The sequence below is a fragment of the Leptinotarsa decemlineata genome, unplaced genomic scaffold, assembly GCF_025532065.1.
Source record: "Leptinotarsa decemlineata unplaced genomic scaffold, Ldec_3_MD MMD2_tig00002159_RagTag_RagTag, whole genome shotgun sequence".
Taxonomy (NCBI): Eukaryota; Metazoa; Arthropoda; class Insecta; order Coleoptera; family Chrysomelidae; genus Leptinotarsa; species Leptinotarsa decemlineata.
Window position 1 is genome coordinate 1,011,890 of NW_027412574.1, and position 18,832 is coordinate 1,030,721.

The window sequence follows — 18,832 nt, forward strand, 5'->3', positions numbered from 1 at the left end:
ACTATCATGTGAGTTTTATTAGCATGAATATCTTTAACGAGTGACAGGTTCCTTTTGTAAATATTGGTGTTGTTGCCCCATCCATCAAAGCGGTATGTTTCTGTAATAACCAAAGTATTCGTATGTGTCAGATGTGTTAAAATTTTCTCAAAGAGATTGTAATCCATAGTATTTGTCCAGAAAACAATTGTATCAATTGGACTGAAATTTTTTGAGTTCATTTCTGCAGTTTTTAGTAGTATTTCATTACTGGCATTTGGTTTTCTGGTTATAAGCTCCAAGAGATATTTGCCATTGTTTCCAGAGACTAGTAGAATTTTTCTTCGGTCTGGAATGACTTCAACTTCATTTTTAGAAGATTCATATCTTTTTTCAAACATACTAAATTCATACGAAGGGTTGGCGGAGTTTTTATTCAGCCCCTTTTGGAGTGAAAGGCCGAATTCAAATACTTGCCTTTCATGCGAAGGGTTGGCGGAGTTTTTATTCAGCCCCTTTTGGAGTGAAAGGCCGAGTTCAAATACTTGCCTTTCAGGTTCCCGTGTATATATTCGATCAACCGAATTTTTTTGTTCCACTGTGTAGGTTTGAATACCGATGATTGTCACCGTTTTTTGTGTCATAGCATTTGTTTGGGTGGCCATGCATTTTACAGTTTTTGTCCGTTCTCTTACTTTTTGTTGTAGGTCGCCATAAGTTTTTGCATATCTGAGATGTTTATTTTGTGTTCGTTTAGTGATTCATTGTAATCAGTATCCAATTGTATAGCTTCATTCAACAAGATTTTCTTGTCCTTATTCAATTTATCCATGTGTTTATCTTTCAATTGACTCTCTACTGATAGATAGTTAACAGAAGAACATTTTGTGCACACGTAATGGCGAAGGGGCTTCGATTTACAGCATTCAAATGACATTTTGTTGAGCACACTGGTACACTCACTTCAACTGTGCAGGACTCATAAAAAATTGCTGGCTTCGATCTGCTTATCGCCGTTGAACATTCGATGTAATTAAACATAAATATCATCCATACGCCTTTCACACACTTTTGGTACGCCTCTGGTAGTTGCTAACTATCCACTTGTAGTAACAGATGTGGCTTATTGCAGGAATCTTATGGTTTAGATATAATGACTGAATCAATTATTCAATATTATTGAACTATCATTAACTCAGAGCTTGAAACTAATTTTTATTTTCACAGAGTCAATCACGGTACTTTCACTGTCTTTTCGATGTGAAATTTAAAAAAGTTATTTCGTAAAAAACCACTAAATCTTCAGTTTCTTGGTGAGACTAATCGGATTATAATAACTTGCTACGAGGAACGTGTTTCACATATTCGGTTTTATAAACCAGAGAAGTGTAGTGTCACTAGACATGTCTTAGCCCGATCGCATACGACGTTTCTTTTTGACATGTCTGCGACATGTATCAGACACGTCAAAGACATGTGTTCCATTTAAAACACAGCGATGATTATGACGATTCGTATATCAAGCAGACAAGTTGGTGAGATGAGACTTATCGCCTACAAATTCTGTACGACACGACTTGCTCGAATTTCAAGCGTCATTTGTCTCGACTGCTGCATTGAACAAGTGTACAATGGAAGATAATCCAACATTTAATGTAAAATTTGTACAAATACTAGAAAAAAACCCTGTTTTATATGATTATACTCCAGAAGGTTATTCGAATAGGCAAGTGCAGGACAAAACATGGTACGAGGTTGGAAAAGAAATAAATGAAACAGGTATGTTTCTCATGATAATACCCCGGTAGGATTTTAGTTACAAATATGTTGAATGCCAGGTTCGGAGATAACAAGTAGTACAACGTCCCGTATATCAGTTATGAACATATTATATTTATAATTTATCGTAATAATGTTCATAAATAAAATTTAATCTACGATATATCATTGAACAGAATATTTGGGCTGTTAAGGCAATGCCGCTAGGGCTGATTTACATACGAACATAATTTATCTCGTAATACAATCGATTCATCTGTTCCTCGCTGACTTTGAGGGTGAAAATTTTGTAATGTTTGTTATTTATCAGTATTGCTATGTAATGATTCATCCATTTCGAATCTTGGCTCTGACAATCTTCCACCTCTTTTTCTCAAAAATTGTGTAATACACAAATTGCCTTCACAATTTTATCGACTTTATTGGGTGAGCATTGAATAGGTCTATCTAGTATTTTAAATTTTGACACCATTATACCTAACGCACATTCGACACCGGCGAACTCGTGACAATCTATAGTTAAATATTCTTTTAGGATTGGTTAAGTTTCTTAATAGATAGGGATTTGAAAATGAAAAAGATCAAAATTTTAGATAGCACAAACACGCTGAATACCTAACAAAAAATTGAGATCATTGATAACGAAATTCAAACTGTATCAAAAATTATTCGAATCGTCACAAATGAACATACTTTATGCAAGCCTAGCACAAACACATATGAACTATTGCATACTTGTTCGGGGTGGGATAACTGATAATCTTATTAAAAACCTAGAAGTGACACAAAAATGGCTGATAAAGATAATGGCTGATAATAAATAAAAGCTACAGATTTCCGTCAGATACACTCTTCCAACAATCTGAGCTGTTAACAATCCATCAACTGTACTTACTTAATCTTGCATCTCACCAGAAGGTACACAAGTATGAACTACCTCAAATAAACCATCCATACAATTCCCGACTGAAAACCCAAACAACCAGAATACCAAAGGTTGGAACTACAAAAAACAAAGACTCCTCTCTCATCTATGCCCAATAATTTTCAGAAAAATCTCAAATGAAATAGAAGCACTCAACAGTCGTTTCCTATTTAAAAAAAAATTGAAGGTATGGGTTTTGAACCAGCCCCCGAACTAATTTTCGAAGCTCTTCAAAGAGAAATTTAGAAAACAAGTTCAATACAAATTTGACCCTAACAACACAAAGACACAGAAAATTTAAAAGTACATTTAACTTGAACTGCCTTAACTGCCTATATTTGTGAACATCAAAAGAGATTTATATATATATATATGTACATATATATATACAGTGTCACCATTAAAGTGCGTACCATATGGGAAACTTTTTTTTCGAAAAGGTTCAATGAAGTTTAACTTCGGCACTTGTTTGTGCTTCAAATTAAACTTGAAATGATGCGGCCAACTGCGACCCACTGACGTTCAGTGTTTGTCAAATTCAACTTTTTTTTTTGAAAAAAATTGAAAAAGTGCATTTCTAGATCGAATGTAAGAAAAAGTTACTTGAAAAAAGTGTGTCTACGGCAATTTTATGCAACTAGGATTGAGTTAACGTTTTGCTTATTTTTGACAGATATCCCCTTTATTTTAAAAAACAAGTTCGGTTAATTGTCATCAATTCATGTATACATAACTACCTCATCATGGAGTTCAACTTTTCTGATAAATTTTTACTCATACGGACATTTTTAGAGAGAAATTAAAAATGTGCTATAAAATTTTTAACATGACTGGTGCAAAGTTTCAATCTCTTGGCTATTTTCTTAAACAAACGCCAGTACCTTCAATTTTGAAAAAGCAGACACAACTCAAAAACTGCAATAAGTAATAATAAAACTACAAGAGTTGAAATTACATTAAAATTTCAATATTCAGTATTAACAGATTATTTATAAACACTAACTAGGGCGGTAAGGATGCTTAATCACGTTGAATAAAATTTTTAAGTAGGTCTTGACAAACAAAATGCATGCAAATTTTTAACAGTTATTGTTGCAATAATGTTGTCTCTTCAGGAAAGAATAGAAATAGTTTTAATATGTGGTGAGAATACACCATACCGGCAAGTGGCATCCAGGAAAGAATGTTCAACATACTACTGTGTCAAGGATAATGTCGAAATTCAGAGAAACAGGATCCGTAGCAAATCAATTTAAGAAAAAGCACACTCCAAGTAAATATGATGAGAAGGGGCAAATTAACATTTGTTTTAAAGTTATTGAACACGGGCAAACGAGCATAACCGATATTATAAAAAATCCGATTACAAGAGAGACAGTCTTAGAAAAATTTTATTAAAGAATAAATTTTGGCCTTGCAAGCCAAAATTTATTAACACATTAAAAGAACGAGATTTTGATGTCCGTTTGGGGTTTTCATTCTGATTTCAAGGAGAGAGAGAGAAGAAAATGTAAAGTTTCCGTATAAAATTTTATGGACGGATGAGGCAACGTTCTCTTCAAATGGAACGGTAAGTTCTCAAAATTGCCGATGGTGGGCCCACATTTCACAGTTGAATGTGGTGATCAGTATTCCTTTAAAACTAATGTATGGTGTGGGATACTTAACGACCAAATAATTGGGCCATTTTTCATTAGGGAAGATTTATCACCCGTCGGTTATCTCAACCTTTTAATTGATGAGGTGAGTTAAGTTTTAGATAATATGCATTTAAATATTAAATACGACCTTTGGTATCAGCTTGATGGCGCACCAATACATCACACGGTTGCTGTTAAACAGTCCCCCCAACAAATGTTCAGAGGCAAAGTTATTGGACGTAACTGGGAACATAATTGGCCACCTAGATCACCCGACTTGACGCCTTTAGACTTTTTCTTGTGGGGTTACCTGAAACAAAAAGTGTAGACCAAGTAAACCATTTATTGATACACAACATCTGGAAAATACCATTCGCGAGTGCTGTGCAAATATAAATCCCCGATTTATTAAAAATGAAGTTACAGATGTCAGTAGAAGGACCATGATTCGTATTGAACGTGGAGGACGACATACTGATATGTAGGCTATGAGTTTTTGACAACCTCATTTAAATCAATAAGTAATTTTTTGTACCCATTTGTATTTTCTATAATATTATTGTTGTTTAAAATTTATAATAATAATAATAGTTCAATTGAAATTATTTGCATTTTTTTTAGTTGCCTCTGCTTTTTCGAAATTAAAGGTTTGTTTAAGAAAATAGCCAAGTGAGTGAAACTTTGCACCAGTCATGTTAAAATTTTTATAGCAAATTTTTAATTTCTCTCTGAAAATGTCCGTATAAGTAAAAATGTATCAGAAAAGTTAAACTCCATGATGAGTTTGTTATGTATACATGAATTGATGACAGAGTACGAACTACAGCCTCTTAAATTAGAACTACAGAACAACAATCATACTACTGTAGTTGAAGAATCCGCTACAAATGAACTTTTGTTAATCCCCGAAAGTTCGTGAACTCGCAATAAAGTTTCTCGTACAAAGCGCAAAAAAATTGATCCAGTGGAGAAATATGCCTTTGATTATTTCGCTTTTGAAGAACGTTGTCAAGTGGAAACAACAGAAGATGCTGACTTTTCATTTCTCAAAAGTCTTTTGCCTGATTTGTGTCAAATAACAACCGATAGAATAGTTCAAATGGAAAATTATGCAAATTATCGGTGGAATATTCTACCAACCATTACTAAATAATATGGTTCCAACAAATTCGCAACATACTGATTATAATGCCAGCCATAGCTCATTTCAATCGCATTCAGCATTGTCAAACAACTCTCAACCACAATCTATATGCTTTCTTCAAGTCACACAAGCACACCTTTAACATCTCTAAGTAACGACTACGATTTTTCACAAACTTTTTAATACGTACAATTAAATGTAAATTGAATTACCTTAATGTAATGATTAATTTCTCCTTTGGTGTTATAGCTTCGCGAAATTTAGTATCGGATTTTTTGATAACAGGTCCAACTCTGTCTAAAAGTGTAGTAAATGTCTCTCGAGGCCATCTATATGATTTAAATTTTATCGGATCTTCCATCATTTATTCGCAAAAATTCGCAATATTATTAGCGACAATATTTCTGCATCTTCATCCGACGACATGTTGTACTGATATGCGAAGTTCAGCATTTTATTTTACTCGTATACATTTGACTTCATTCAAATGTGTCTGATACATGTCGCAGACATGTCGAAAACGAATGTCGAATAAGTATGCGGCCGGGCTTAAAGAACGATCACTGCCTGCGATAGTTTAGATTAGTGTATACATAATTTGAAAGTTGAGGAATAAAAACATCTTAACTGAGATCTTTGAACAACAATGAAGTTCCCATGACAAACAGCTCTCTTGCATAATAATTACATAGTCGGTTGGCATTCAATCAACCATATTAAACAGTCCCGTGCTAGAAATTGCGCGTTAAAAGGTAAGAACGTGGAACTCTGAGGGTGAGCGTTCTCAAGAAAGCAACAGAACAAGTGATTATTAATATGTCTAGTGGGAATTGACACAAATTGAATAGAACTGGCCGATACTTGGTAAAAATTCATATCACAACTATGTATTGCAGTTTATCGTGCGATTTCTGTTATATAGAATTCCAAAACTGCGTTTTGCCATGCAATAACTTGGTGGATAATGATGGTTGGTAACGAAACACGCGTAGCCCGTCGAACAACGCCAGTTCTGGTGTATAAAAAGCGTAAGGTTCCATTTCAACGTATCAACTTTTTTCTGCGTATTATCACCCATTCAATCGTATCTAAAGCTCAAAATATCTGTGTAAATCGTATTTCAGAATAACTCGATCGTTTCAATTACGAGATTTGCTGACGAAATCATTCCAACGGCGTCTGCTGTAACTCCGGCTATCCATGAGTGAAATATTGTTGTTTCAAGCTGTTTCTACCGTATTTCGACATAAATAACGTGACCTGTCGCGTCGGTGCCATCGAGAGTTATAGCTGTTGAAATTCGTCTCCGAAGGAGGCGAAAAGTGACAGTTTTTTATTGGCTCCTTTCGGTACGGTTTCTTCTCGACTAAAGGAAGTGAAGAAATCGCATATCACACAACAAGAAAATAATTTTCTTTTTTCTAAATTATAATTACGATGAAGTATTATAATCAGTTGTATGAATAGTGAATCGTAGCATGAATCAGATATTATATAAAAACATGTAACATTCCGTTAGAATTTTGTGAATTTTGTTACGGAATATTACATGTTTTCAACAAATTCTAAGCTTGACATACAAATATGAGGATCCTCTTTGTTACTTATTTGTTAACTTCATTTTAACCTTACTTTCGTAAGTATGAACACGTTATCCATACCCTTTGTTTATTCATAAATTATTGCAGAGGTCCCGATGAAGAGACAATGAACGCCTCGAAAGCTTGAACAGAAAGAAGAGTTTTACAATCTTTCTGCCTCTGACTGCTATACCCGATTCATTCCCTACGTTATTCCTTAACTTAGCCAGTCCAGCTAACCCTCCCTTCTATATATATATATATATATATATATATATATATCTGTATCTGTATCTATATATATATATATATATATATATATATATCTGTATCTGTATCTATATATATATATATATATATATATATATATATATATATATATATATATATATATATATATATATATATATATATATATATATATATATATATATATATATATATATATGTAAACGGTCATTTGTCAGCCCGTAGAATATACGATGTGAACTCTGGTCAGCCCTCGGAAACGTCGGTCGTCCCGGTTTCGGGCTCACCAACGTTTCCCACTGTATATAGTGTTTTTTGGACATGTTATCATGTGAAATGACGTTTAGCAAATTTTCGGTTGGGCCGACCATTACACCATATACACATAGCTGATACACCACCTACTTTCACAAAACTTCGCCAGGAGGCGTGGCTGTGTAATTGTATACACCTGATGTGAATAGTGTCTTTGTGAGCCCAGGTTTATACGAACACTTTCAATGGATAGCATGTTGGTCAGCCCACAATCGGGCAACGCTGCACTTGCATTTCATGATTCTAACTAGATTGTCGTGGTGCAGAAATTCGATAATAGAAATGGAAAATTTTTTGAGAGATGTAGAATTTTATGAAAAAGTTCCTGTTTTGTATGTTTTTTGTACAAGCGTTCGTGTGCGTGCATCACCCTATATCTATACAAGCAATTTAGATCAGGAATTGTTTCGCATATAAAAGTTTTATCAGAGCTTCGTAACATATTCACTTGTAGAAAAATGCTTGATCTGAACTCATACTTTCCCACATTCGACTACTTACCCGAAATCAGCTTTTTCGGATAACGGTGTCGAGTACGGAAATGTACTGTTTCTGTTCTAGTTAGGATAATAATAATATAATTACTAACAGTGCGTTATTCCATTTAGCTTGTCGAAGCAATTTTAACCTCTGCACTATCTTAGATACAAAATTTGAATATGTTATAAGTTGAAAATATCAATATAGTGTTCGGAATCACACGTTAAAATGTAAGACCTCGTTAATCTATAGCTAGTACAAGTTTATACTTCTGAGGTTTGTCGTTCGTAGGGGTGCGACAGACATATTTTAAACCGTTTCCTGTTTGTATTTTCAAATGTAAATTTTCAAATTCTAATTATTTGGCATGGACGCCTCAAGAGAAATCGCGTTGTGTAAATCAATTTTAGACATTAAGCAGGAAACTTCGGATTTGACTTTGAAATTGTAGATTTGAAAACCTGACTGCACAAAAATAATCGAAGTGTGACTGAGTAGAAATGAGTAGATGAAAAATGACATTTTTTTCACAAACGAAAAATCTAAAATGTGATGAATGATCTGGTAATGAATTTATTGAGAAATGAATAGTGAATATCCAGAATGTCTACAGTTTCAATAAATTCTATATAAAAATCCGCAGCAGCACTACAGATTTCCGATATATAATTTAGTTCAAAAATTAGGTAAAAATCGCACTAAGTATGTTTTCTATGACGAAACGAAATTCTGAGTGACTAGCATAAGGTAAGATATAATTTGTGAAACAGATATTAGTAATAAGTTTCAATTCTCTTTTTCTTAGCAATAGTTTTTTCGAAAACTCCCTTTCAGTTTTTGGAGGTATGATGTTGTTCAGGTTGAACATAATGAAGTGGAGATTAAACCAATGTTTTTTTATTATGTTGACTGTTCATGACGATGAATACGTCATATCATCATCGATTATAACCTGCAGCAGACATTTCAATCAAAATAAAAAACACTTGGAATATTTCAGCACAGAAAAAATTTGATCAGGTTGAATAAACATTTATTTGAATGGAGTATTATTCTTCAATTTGAGAACTGCTGACAAAAATTGTTCGGTAAACTAATAAACACGTAGTATGAAAAAATAACATAATTTCTAATTAAATGAAACTACAACATGGGTAAAAAATTATCAAATGAAAATTATTAATATTATTTCTTCTTTCTATAACAACAGTAAACGTATTCTTTGATTGCAGCCCAGTTTCTATTTTTTAATAATGATGAATATTTCTTTTCCTTATATTTTAGATACAAACAAGAACTAATTCAATTCTAGCACTTCTTTTTCGGAGCGAAAAACTTTTTGACTATATTTCGTTTTGCTCCTTAGACCAAGTTTGTTTTTGAGAAAGTTTTATTGTTTTCAAAACTGTGCGTGTCTGATGATCTGAAATGAGATCAGTGTGTTGAAAAACTCTATCAAGATATCAAACGGGTTGAAAATGGATCCAAAAATGAATGATAAAAATAAAAAATGGAAGGACGATACTGAAAAGTGATTTGATTCATTTCCAACCTATACTCAGAGATACGGATGATTCCAAAACAGCTCAAAATATAAATAATTGATTGCATATAGGGATTTTTTTTCAAAAGGAGCCACGTTCAATATCTCCATAAATAAGACAGTAATGTAAATTTCCCGAAACACCTAATTTTTGTGAAATAATATAAGGTATCGCTAAGATGCGTACACACTCCTCTTCAAAATAGCAAACAAAATAACCCCATATATGCCATCTACTGGATAAGTGATTTTATCAGGAATTCAACGATGATTTTTCAGGGTTGATTTCTAATTTACTGTGAAGAAGGACCTTGAAGTATAAGTGAACGACTTTTTAGATTAATTGATACAATCTCTCACAAAAACGTATACAACAATTATTTCTATTGTCAAGTTCCTAACAGAAAACAACTTTTGTCGCGTTGAATTATATCTGTCGGATTTTTGGCAAAGTTTCTCATACAAAACACTTCAAAATACTTTCTAAAACTCACAGCCAAAAATGTTCCACTAAACAGTTTTATAAAAAAGCGACACGTGTTTCGCCATACAATGGCTTCTTCGGGCGTATCTTTATCTACTATATTTTACAAATTTAATGCTTGGTATACCTAATTTTAAAATTTAAAGTACCTACATTTCAAGTACTTGAGTTTGTAATGGATTAAATGACCTGAGCTTATGTCCCAGTCCCCACATTTGAAAAATATTCAGTAACGGTTATTCAATTCTAATTGATCATTTAGTTAGTTACCCGAATTCTTGAATCTATTGATTGCTTGACATTTTAGAAGATTGAATTTCAAACTCTTCTCTTCTAAATATAACATGTCATATTCATGACTGAACTCGTGTACTTCTGCTAAAAGGTGGTTTGCAAATGTGAAATTGGTCTTTCTATTCACAAAATTACATCTAAGCTTTTAATTTTTTGGAAAATAATCTCCCTGTTTGGCCATTATACAGTTTTGGGCAAGAGCCACAACTCAGCTGATTACTCCTGATCTATCCGATACCGAAGTTTTGTCTTTATTGTTTTTAATAAATGCACTTACACCATTATTCGGACTATTACTATTTCTGTGAGCTAAGTTTACGCAGTCTTTCTTCAAAAAAATATTATTGGTTGGTTCAGCCAAAAATGACAATTCTCATAACTGACGTTATCGCATCTTGAATTTGGGTAGATATGGTCCATGGCTTGCTTTTGTAGTTTTTGTTTGATTTGTTTGATCAAACTCTGGAAATTATTCAATAGTCTATGAAGAATATTATTGAACGCAGCAACTTTATGCTGGTAAGAGTGCATAGAGGAATTATGTATGATAATGTCCGTGTAAGATGGTTTGTGGAAAATTGCAAATTCATGTTCATTGTTATTTTTTGTAATGGTTGAGTCAAGGTAATTTAATGAATTATTTACCTTCCTCTCAGTGGTAAATTTTATTGACGGGTGGATGGAATTGACATATTCAACGAACTTGCCTACTTACTTTTCTGTAATGATTTCATTATTCACTAGTGATAAATGGATATCGTAATGCTTGAAGAAATACATGCATAATGAATATTTAATACAACAGTCCTGAACAAACTGTAACATCTATTTGATAAAAAAAAATTGATGAGCTTCCGTGAAGTATCATATTTATTCTAATACTTGCTACTTTCTACACACATTCACATCAAATCGATATACCAAATTTGGAACATCCATTCGAACTAAAAATGAAAACACAGGAAAATAATATTTCATTTGAGTTAGGAATTGGAAAACAGTGAATTACTTAAAATTAAGTAGATTCTATGATATTTATTTGTAATCGTCATATACCTATATATTCTCTAATTATTCTCTAAGTATACCAAAATATTGGCAAGCCAATTAACAAAATAGCATTAGGACCATTGCAAAGATCGTAACGGTTCTCAAAGAGTTTCGCGCCAAAATAGTTAACGCGTGTCAAACAATTGCAGATTTCGTAGGAATACTGAAACTTTAATGAAATGAATAAAAACACTTTTGTCTAATTACCTATATTTGATTTTATTTATATGACCGTTTTCGGGTTTGACCCCATTACCAAGTATTACCTTACCTATAAATTTCGTCGCCGCTGATATATACCATTATTTTTTGAAGAGAAATTTTGATGATCATAATATCCTCCATTTCATTAATTTATTATCGGATGAAAAGTGCAATTTTCTATACTTCACTGAATTTGACTTCGATACTAAATTTTCCCATTTTCATGATGTTTTTCTTCAAGCTTTTGATATATCCTTTCCTAAACAGTTTCAAAAAATTAAACAAAATCAAAATTCAAGTAGACACACACCATGGATTACTAAGGATATCGTTGAAGAAGGTATATTACTCAGAGATATTTATAATTTGAACAAGAGCCAAACCAATGTACATTTATTGGGTCAATATAAGCAACTCTTAAAAAATCATAGACAAAAAATTGTGCTCTTAAAAAGTCAATACTTTAATAATCAATTCCTCAAGGCTCAACATAAATCTGAAGCTGCCTGGTCTATCATCAGGAAAAATACTATTATAAACGATTCATCTAAGACATTGGCGATGGTGTACTTGTTGACGATGGTCCCGGTATATCTCAAGCATTTAGTAGTTATTTTGTCGATTCAGTGGAGTCATTAGTAAAAAATACTGCACCTGGTGGCATTGAAAATCGTTGTGTAAAAACTGAGAGTCTTTTCCTCTATCCAATAGATGAAACTGAACTCGTGGAAATAATTAAATTCGCATGTTCGAAAAATTCCAGTGGGGTTGATGAATTGCCAGGCAATGTTTTAATGAAGGCTGCTTTGAAAATAATGGAACCTCTGATTTATCTAATCAATTTATCTTTCTCTGAAGGTATTTTTCCTTCCCGACTTAAGCAAGCAATAGTCGTCCCAGTCTATAAAAAAAGCGATAAGCATGTAATGTCGAACTACAGAGGTATTGCTTTACTATCTCCATTTTCGAAAATATTTGAAGATTCATATCAAAACTTGTGTCCTTTTTAAATAAATACAATATCGTATCTGGCAACCAATATGGGTTTCAAGTGGGCTTGTCAACCCAGGATGCCATCCTTTCTCTACATAATCATGTATTATCAAACTTCGACAACGATGAAAAATCACTTAGTGTTCTTTTCGACTTGACACGAGCGTTTGATATCAGTCATCATGGTCTTCTTCTTGATGAACTGTTTGGCATGGGCGTTCGTGGTCCAAGTCTGAAATGGATTGAAACCTATTCAACTGGTCGCACACAGGTTGTTAAAGTTAGGCTTCAGACTGGGTCATTTTTCTCTGAATTTCGAAATGTTGTTACAGGTGTGCCCCAAGGTGGTGTTTTGGGGCCTACACTACTTATTTTATTTGTTAATGACCTTTCAAAAATTAATCATCCACAGTGCTCTATACAATTTGCTGATGACACATCTTTTACTGTCAGTGGTTCGGAATGTGAAACATTGTCAGTAAGAGCAAATGATGCTGTATTCAACATGCAAAATTATTGTTCTAAGAATGGCTTGATTCTAAATAATCTTAAAACCAACACCATTTTCTTTACAATTCAGGAAACTGATTGTAGTGTATTGGTTAGGTCTGAGATTAAAAATATTGAACAGGTAAACTATAAAAAATTTTTAGGAGTTTTTATTGATTCCCACCTCAATTGGAATCATCATGTTGATTTCATACTGAAGAAATTAGCGACACATTGTTTCGTTATATGGAATCTGCGTAATTTTGTGTCTATTGATATTCTTAAAAGTTATATTATGCATATATTTACTCTGCCCTCAATTACTGTATTATTTGTTTTGGCAACTGCAATAGAATCAGTGTCTTATCAATTTTCCAGAAAAAAAATATTAGAACAATTTGTTTTAAAAAAAAATTCGATTCCTGTAAACCACTATTTGCAAAGTTGAATATATTAACTGTTACTTGCACGTATATTTTTAATTGCGTAATCTACGTTAAATCAAATTGCTCCAAGTTTTAGAACAGAGATGATACATGTCTTCTTTCGGGCTTCACCCTGAGAAAAAACTATAACATTTTAATTCCTAGTCATAAGTTAGCCAAGGTGACTAATGGACCTCATATCATGTCAAAAAAACTGTACAACAATCTCCCAATATCCAATAAATAATAACTAGTGTAAAGCTCTCTAAACAAAAAGTTCGGAAAGTATTATGTGAAAAGGTATTTTATTCGCTTGATGAATTTTTTCAGTCTGATTTGGAATTTTAAATTTTAATTTTTGTACCACTTTTATGGTCTGAATGTTATGTAATATATCATATAATTATGTTGTTTTATGATTGTGACCTCATTGTAATTGTACTGAGTTATGTGACTTTTTCCATGCCGTCCCTAGGTCTACGGAAATAAAGATTTTTGATTTTATTTGAAGTATTGAAAAAATACTTAATAATGCGGGGTCAAACCCGAAACTGGTCGTATACATAAAATCAACTAGTGGTACTTAGACAAAAGTGTTTTTATTCATTTCATTAAAGTAATCATGAATTACCACAAAATAAACAAGTAATCAATCATACATAATACAAAAACTATATGAAACATAAATAGTCAATAGTAACGGCATCTTTTTCTTTTCCTAATATATTTTTTCCGGTAAACTAACACATAGTTTATCTCTGAAAAACTGGATTTGCCAGGATTTTAAAAATACTTGATACCCTCACGATGAAATCCAATGATACACTGAAATGGATCGCGTTCCTGGTCAGCCCTTCGATGTGGCAGCATTGTAGGGCTGACCAAGATGCTCTTCATATAGCGATTTGTATAACTATGGGCTGACCAACAGCATAGGGCTGACAAAGGTTTAAAGGATATGTAAAATTTTTATTTTCAGAAAAAATCTACCCCTCTGATGGGCCTATTAATAAAATCATACCACTGAAGAGTATTCCGAAAAGTATATACCTAAATATATTCGGGAAGTGCTGGGTGGACCAACGCCCCGTTCATATACCGGGCTGACCAATATGCAATGAACAAATATATATATATATATATATATAGATACAGAGATATAGATATTATTGAGTGTGTATGATATAAATCAAAAGGAGGAAATTCGTGGACATGACACTCAAGAAATATGGAGGCAAACCGCGGACACGTGTTTCTGGCTATTGGCCTCATCAGCGCGGTGCAGCCAATTGCAAAGGTGGACAACAACTGGTTACCAAAAATGGAAAAAAAAACATCACATATGCACGGTGTCACCAACAGGAGCCAACCGCACATTTGTAGTTTCAATTAGAAGACCCAGCATTCCCAGGCATCATCTAACATCACCACGTAGGCAGCTATAGCTACCTGCGTGACTTCCGGATCCAGGATATAGATACAGAGATATAGATATTATTGAGTGTGTATGATATAAATCAAAAGGAGGAAATTCGTGGACATGACACTCAAGAAATATGGAGGCAAACCGCGGACACGTATATATATATATATATATATATATATATATATATATATATATATATATATATATATATATATATATATATTCTTAACCTTAAAGTAGAAACATGTCATTGAAGTGAATTTCATTATTTCGGACTTCTATTGTCGAATAATATATAAAATGATTTGAAATCCCTGAAAGAAGCAATATAAATTGAAAGAGCAAAAAAACTTGAAATAAAAACACAGTGAAATAAAATATAAGTAAAAAAATGCTGCTGGCTGGTACATCATATAGCAATGGATCGTCAAAGCATTGGATGAATCGTCCAATTAGAAAATAATCGGGGGTAAGGGGGTGAAATTATTAGGTTCTGAAGGCATAGGACTTTAATACAGCCTCAATTTGAACCAATAAGGTTTGGAGGTCTTCGTAAGTTAGAAGTACATTGACTAAAATTCTTTTGAGGTGATGCTTGACGCTTTTCACTCCCGCTTTCCATATGCCGCCAAAATGAGGGGAATTGGCAGGGATAAAATGCCAATTTATATGCATTATTGTAACTAAATCTGAACTGTTTACTGAATTTTCTATCAAAAATGTATCTAAAAGTTGTAATTGAATGTTTGCACCTATGAAATCAGTTCCTTTGTCGGAAAAATATCGAATGTTTTTCAACGACGCGAAACGAAACATCTAAACACCTGAATGAAATCTTCTGATGACAGCGCTGAAACCAACTCAACATGTACAGCAAGGGTTAAAAAGCACACGAATACACAAATCAAGGATTTTGATGTTTTTGAACCTTTGCCCTTTTCATCTTTAACCAAATCAGGCCATGCGTAATCTACACCTACCTTACTAAAAGGAGGAGCAGGATCCAACCTGAAACTTGCTCATTATGGGTTGGATTAATTGGTTACTAAATTCTTAACATTCAACACAATATCGGACAATCTGAATTTCACTAGTTCGGACTTCCATTGTCTACTATATAAAATGATTTGAAATCCCTGAAACAAGTAAAGAAGAATAATTAAAAAAGAATAGTTGAAAATAACAATTATATTAAGCAACAATAAACCTGAAATGAAATGATAGTGAAATAACCTACAAGTAAAAATATAATAATTGAATAAATAAATATTAAAGGAATGAAAAAAGAAAATAATAAAAAAATAAAAAAGTGTAGAGATTCCAAGTCACGTTAGTTCACGACGTTTCGATTGTTGGTATCTACAATCGTCTTCGGGTGATGACAGTCATCACCCGAAGACATCATCAACTTCTTCTATTTCTCAAAATTTCGTTAATTGCTCATCAATATCAATCGTTTTGCTGAGATTACACTCGAAACGTTTGGAATTAATTTTTACAGTACCGGCAACAATCCAAATCAATCTTGTTTATTTTCAAAATTGGTCTTTGAGAGCCCAAGCTTATTTATTTCATATAAAAGATTTCAGAAAAAATCGGAACCAATCAATTCATGGATCCGCCCCGTTATATGAAATTCCGGATCAGTTAATTTCATGTTCATTGGAATCTCCAAAATCGATCTGTTTGTTTGATTCAGGTAAACTACCTTTTATTTGATGGAAAATGAAACATGACACATGAAAACACTTGGAATGGTGAATAGATTGTCATTGCAAATTACATTTATATATATATATATATATATATATATATATATATATATATATATATATATATATATATATATATATATATATATATATATATATATATATAGAGATTGAACGACTTACCTAAAGAAGTTCAATTCTCAATTATACGCGTCAGCCCGATCCTGTAAAGCCCAAGGCCTGCTATTTGAGGCCTGTTTCGATTCATTATAGTTCATCGCTTACATAAAGGGGTTAATTTTAAGTATCCGAGGAGGGTAGGTTGTGATCTCTTCGGACGTGGTATTTCGTATAATTGAGAATTGAACTTGCTTAGTTAAGTCGTTCAATCTATAATTATACTTCGATAGCCACGTCTTCAAGATCACAAAAGTAGTTGTTTGAAGTAGATATGTAGCTATTTAAAGGTACGTATTCACCAAAAAAGCGAGCACGAACGAACAAGAGTGAAGGAGCATTCTGCATCAATAATCAATAATGAGCGAACACGAGCAAACATACACGAATGCTCGCTCATGCTCGCTCGTGCTGGCTTTTTTTGTGAATACGCACCTCAGGATTCAATTTAGTGATATAAGGCACAAATATAGTTCAACATTTAATTCAAAAACACTTGAACCTATAATAAACAGTAATGACAATCAACTATGTTATTTAGTACAGAATAAATAGTAAAGTGAATTGACTTCTTAGAGGCCTGTTTCAAAAATATATTTAAGTTACTGTTGAATAGGCTTACTATAAAATTTACTAAATGTATATGAATTGTTCGGCTATCCAGCAGCTTTCCGTATGGTTTCTATGTTCACCACTTTGATTGAGGCTACTTTTGATCCACCTACTGATGGTTTGAGTCGTTGATGGGTGATGTGGTTTTTTAAATTGTTATTAGTTGATCTGAATTACATCTGAGGTTACATCCCTAAGGTTCTCTAGAAGCGATTGTGGTTCATTTCCCATAAACGCAGTTCTCCAAATGAAAGTCCTCAAACAGTGGAATTCGAGGTGTACTGAGTTGAACCTCAAAACGATGAGCAGCCACAGTCCGTCACGTATCTCTGATATGCACCGCTCTTTGTGGAATCATATGTGCTAAATCTCTGAAACACTTTCCTTCAAAGTTTTTTTTAATTTAATTAAATTTTTTTGTAACCTGATTGTCATACTGATACTACTGAAAATAAACCCGAACGATGTACTTCTTGTACTGGTATGAGAATACTTTTCTAATTATTCATTTGTAAATTAGCAGCTTGCTGTCAACACTAAGCTTAGAGTTCCGTACAATGAGCGGGTACATTTGTTTAACCGCCGCACTCGCTCGTTGGAACGCCAATCTCAGATGTTCCTGAAAATTCAGGCACCTATTCAGGATAACTCCCAGATATTGCGCGCTCCTCTGCTCGTCAACGCAGTTACCCTTGACTTGTAACTTCCCAAAGATCTTCACGTTAGTACATTTCTTCGACAAGTTGACGACTAACTTGTCGGGGTCGATCTGAAGCTGTTGCTTCGCGACCTTGCTCGAAAACGGTTGCTCAGGTAGAATTGAAAAAACTCTATCACAAATGGGCTATCGATGAGTTTTTTCCGTTCTCCAGACTTATGGATGGGCACTATCTCCGCGTGCTCAAGACAGTCTGTGTAGTGTTGGTGTTTGATTATAGCATTGACTATATGGACAAGTTTTACAACACCCTTTCGCGGCAGACTGCGCAGTAGAACTACCTCAATACCATCAACGTATGGGGCTTTATTTTTCCCGGGGCGCTTAATGGTTGCGATCACCTTCTCGACGTCCGTGATCCACTTCAGCAATGTCAGCTCTGGTCTACTCATGATGTTATGTGCGTATGTGCGTATGTGCGATACCTTTTCTAATCAAGATAGGCACCCCACCGCTTCTTTACAGCATCAAGGCGTCCTTCCGGACAGAGATAAAATCTCATAGTTTCAGTTTATGTTCCTATCGCAGCTTAGTTTCGTATATAAACATTATGTCGACATCATGTGAGTGAATGAAGTTCGAAACACTGGGGTATTTGTTGTAAATTCCGTCCA

The 18,832-nt window shown here is 33.6% G+C and overlaps 1 protein-coding gene across 7 annotated transcripts in view; it reads left to right on the top strand.

Moving 5' to 3' along the window:
- The first annotated feature begins 1,595 nt into the window (after nucleotides 1-1,595).
- The window catches only part of dlg1 (MAGUK family member discs large 1), an 889,881-nt gene continuing 872,644 nt past the window's right edge, over nucleotides 1,596-18,832 (top strand). For all 7 annotated transcript variants that reach the window (XM_074177005.1, XM_074177004.1, XM_074177008.1 and 4 more), the window contains exon 1: nucleotides 1,596-1,758. In XM_074177005.1, the coding sequence (XP_074033106.1) occupies nucleotides 1,611-1,758 (148 nt within the window). In that variant the 5' untranslated portion in view covers nucleotides 1,596-1,610. The remainder of the gene's footprint in view (nucleotides 1,759-18,832) is intronic.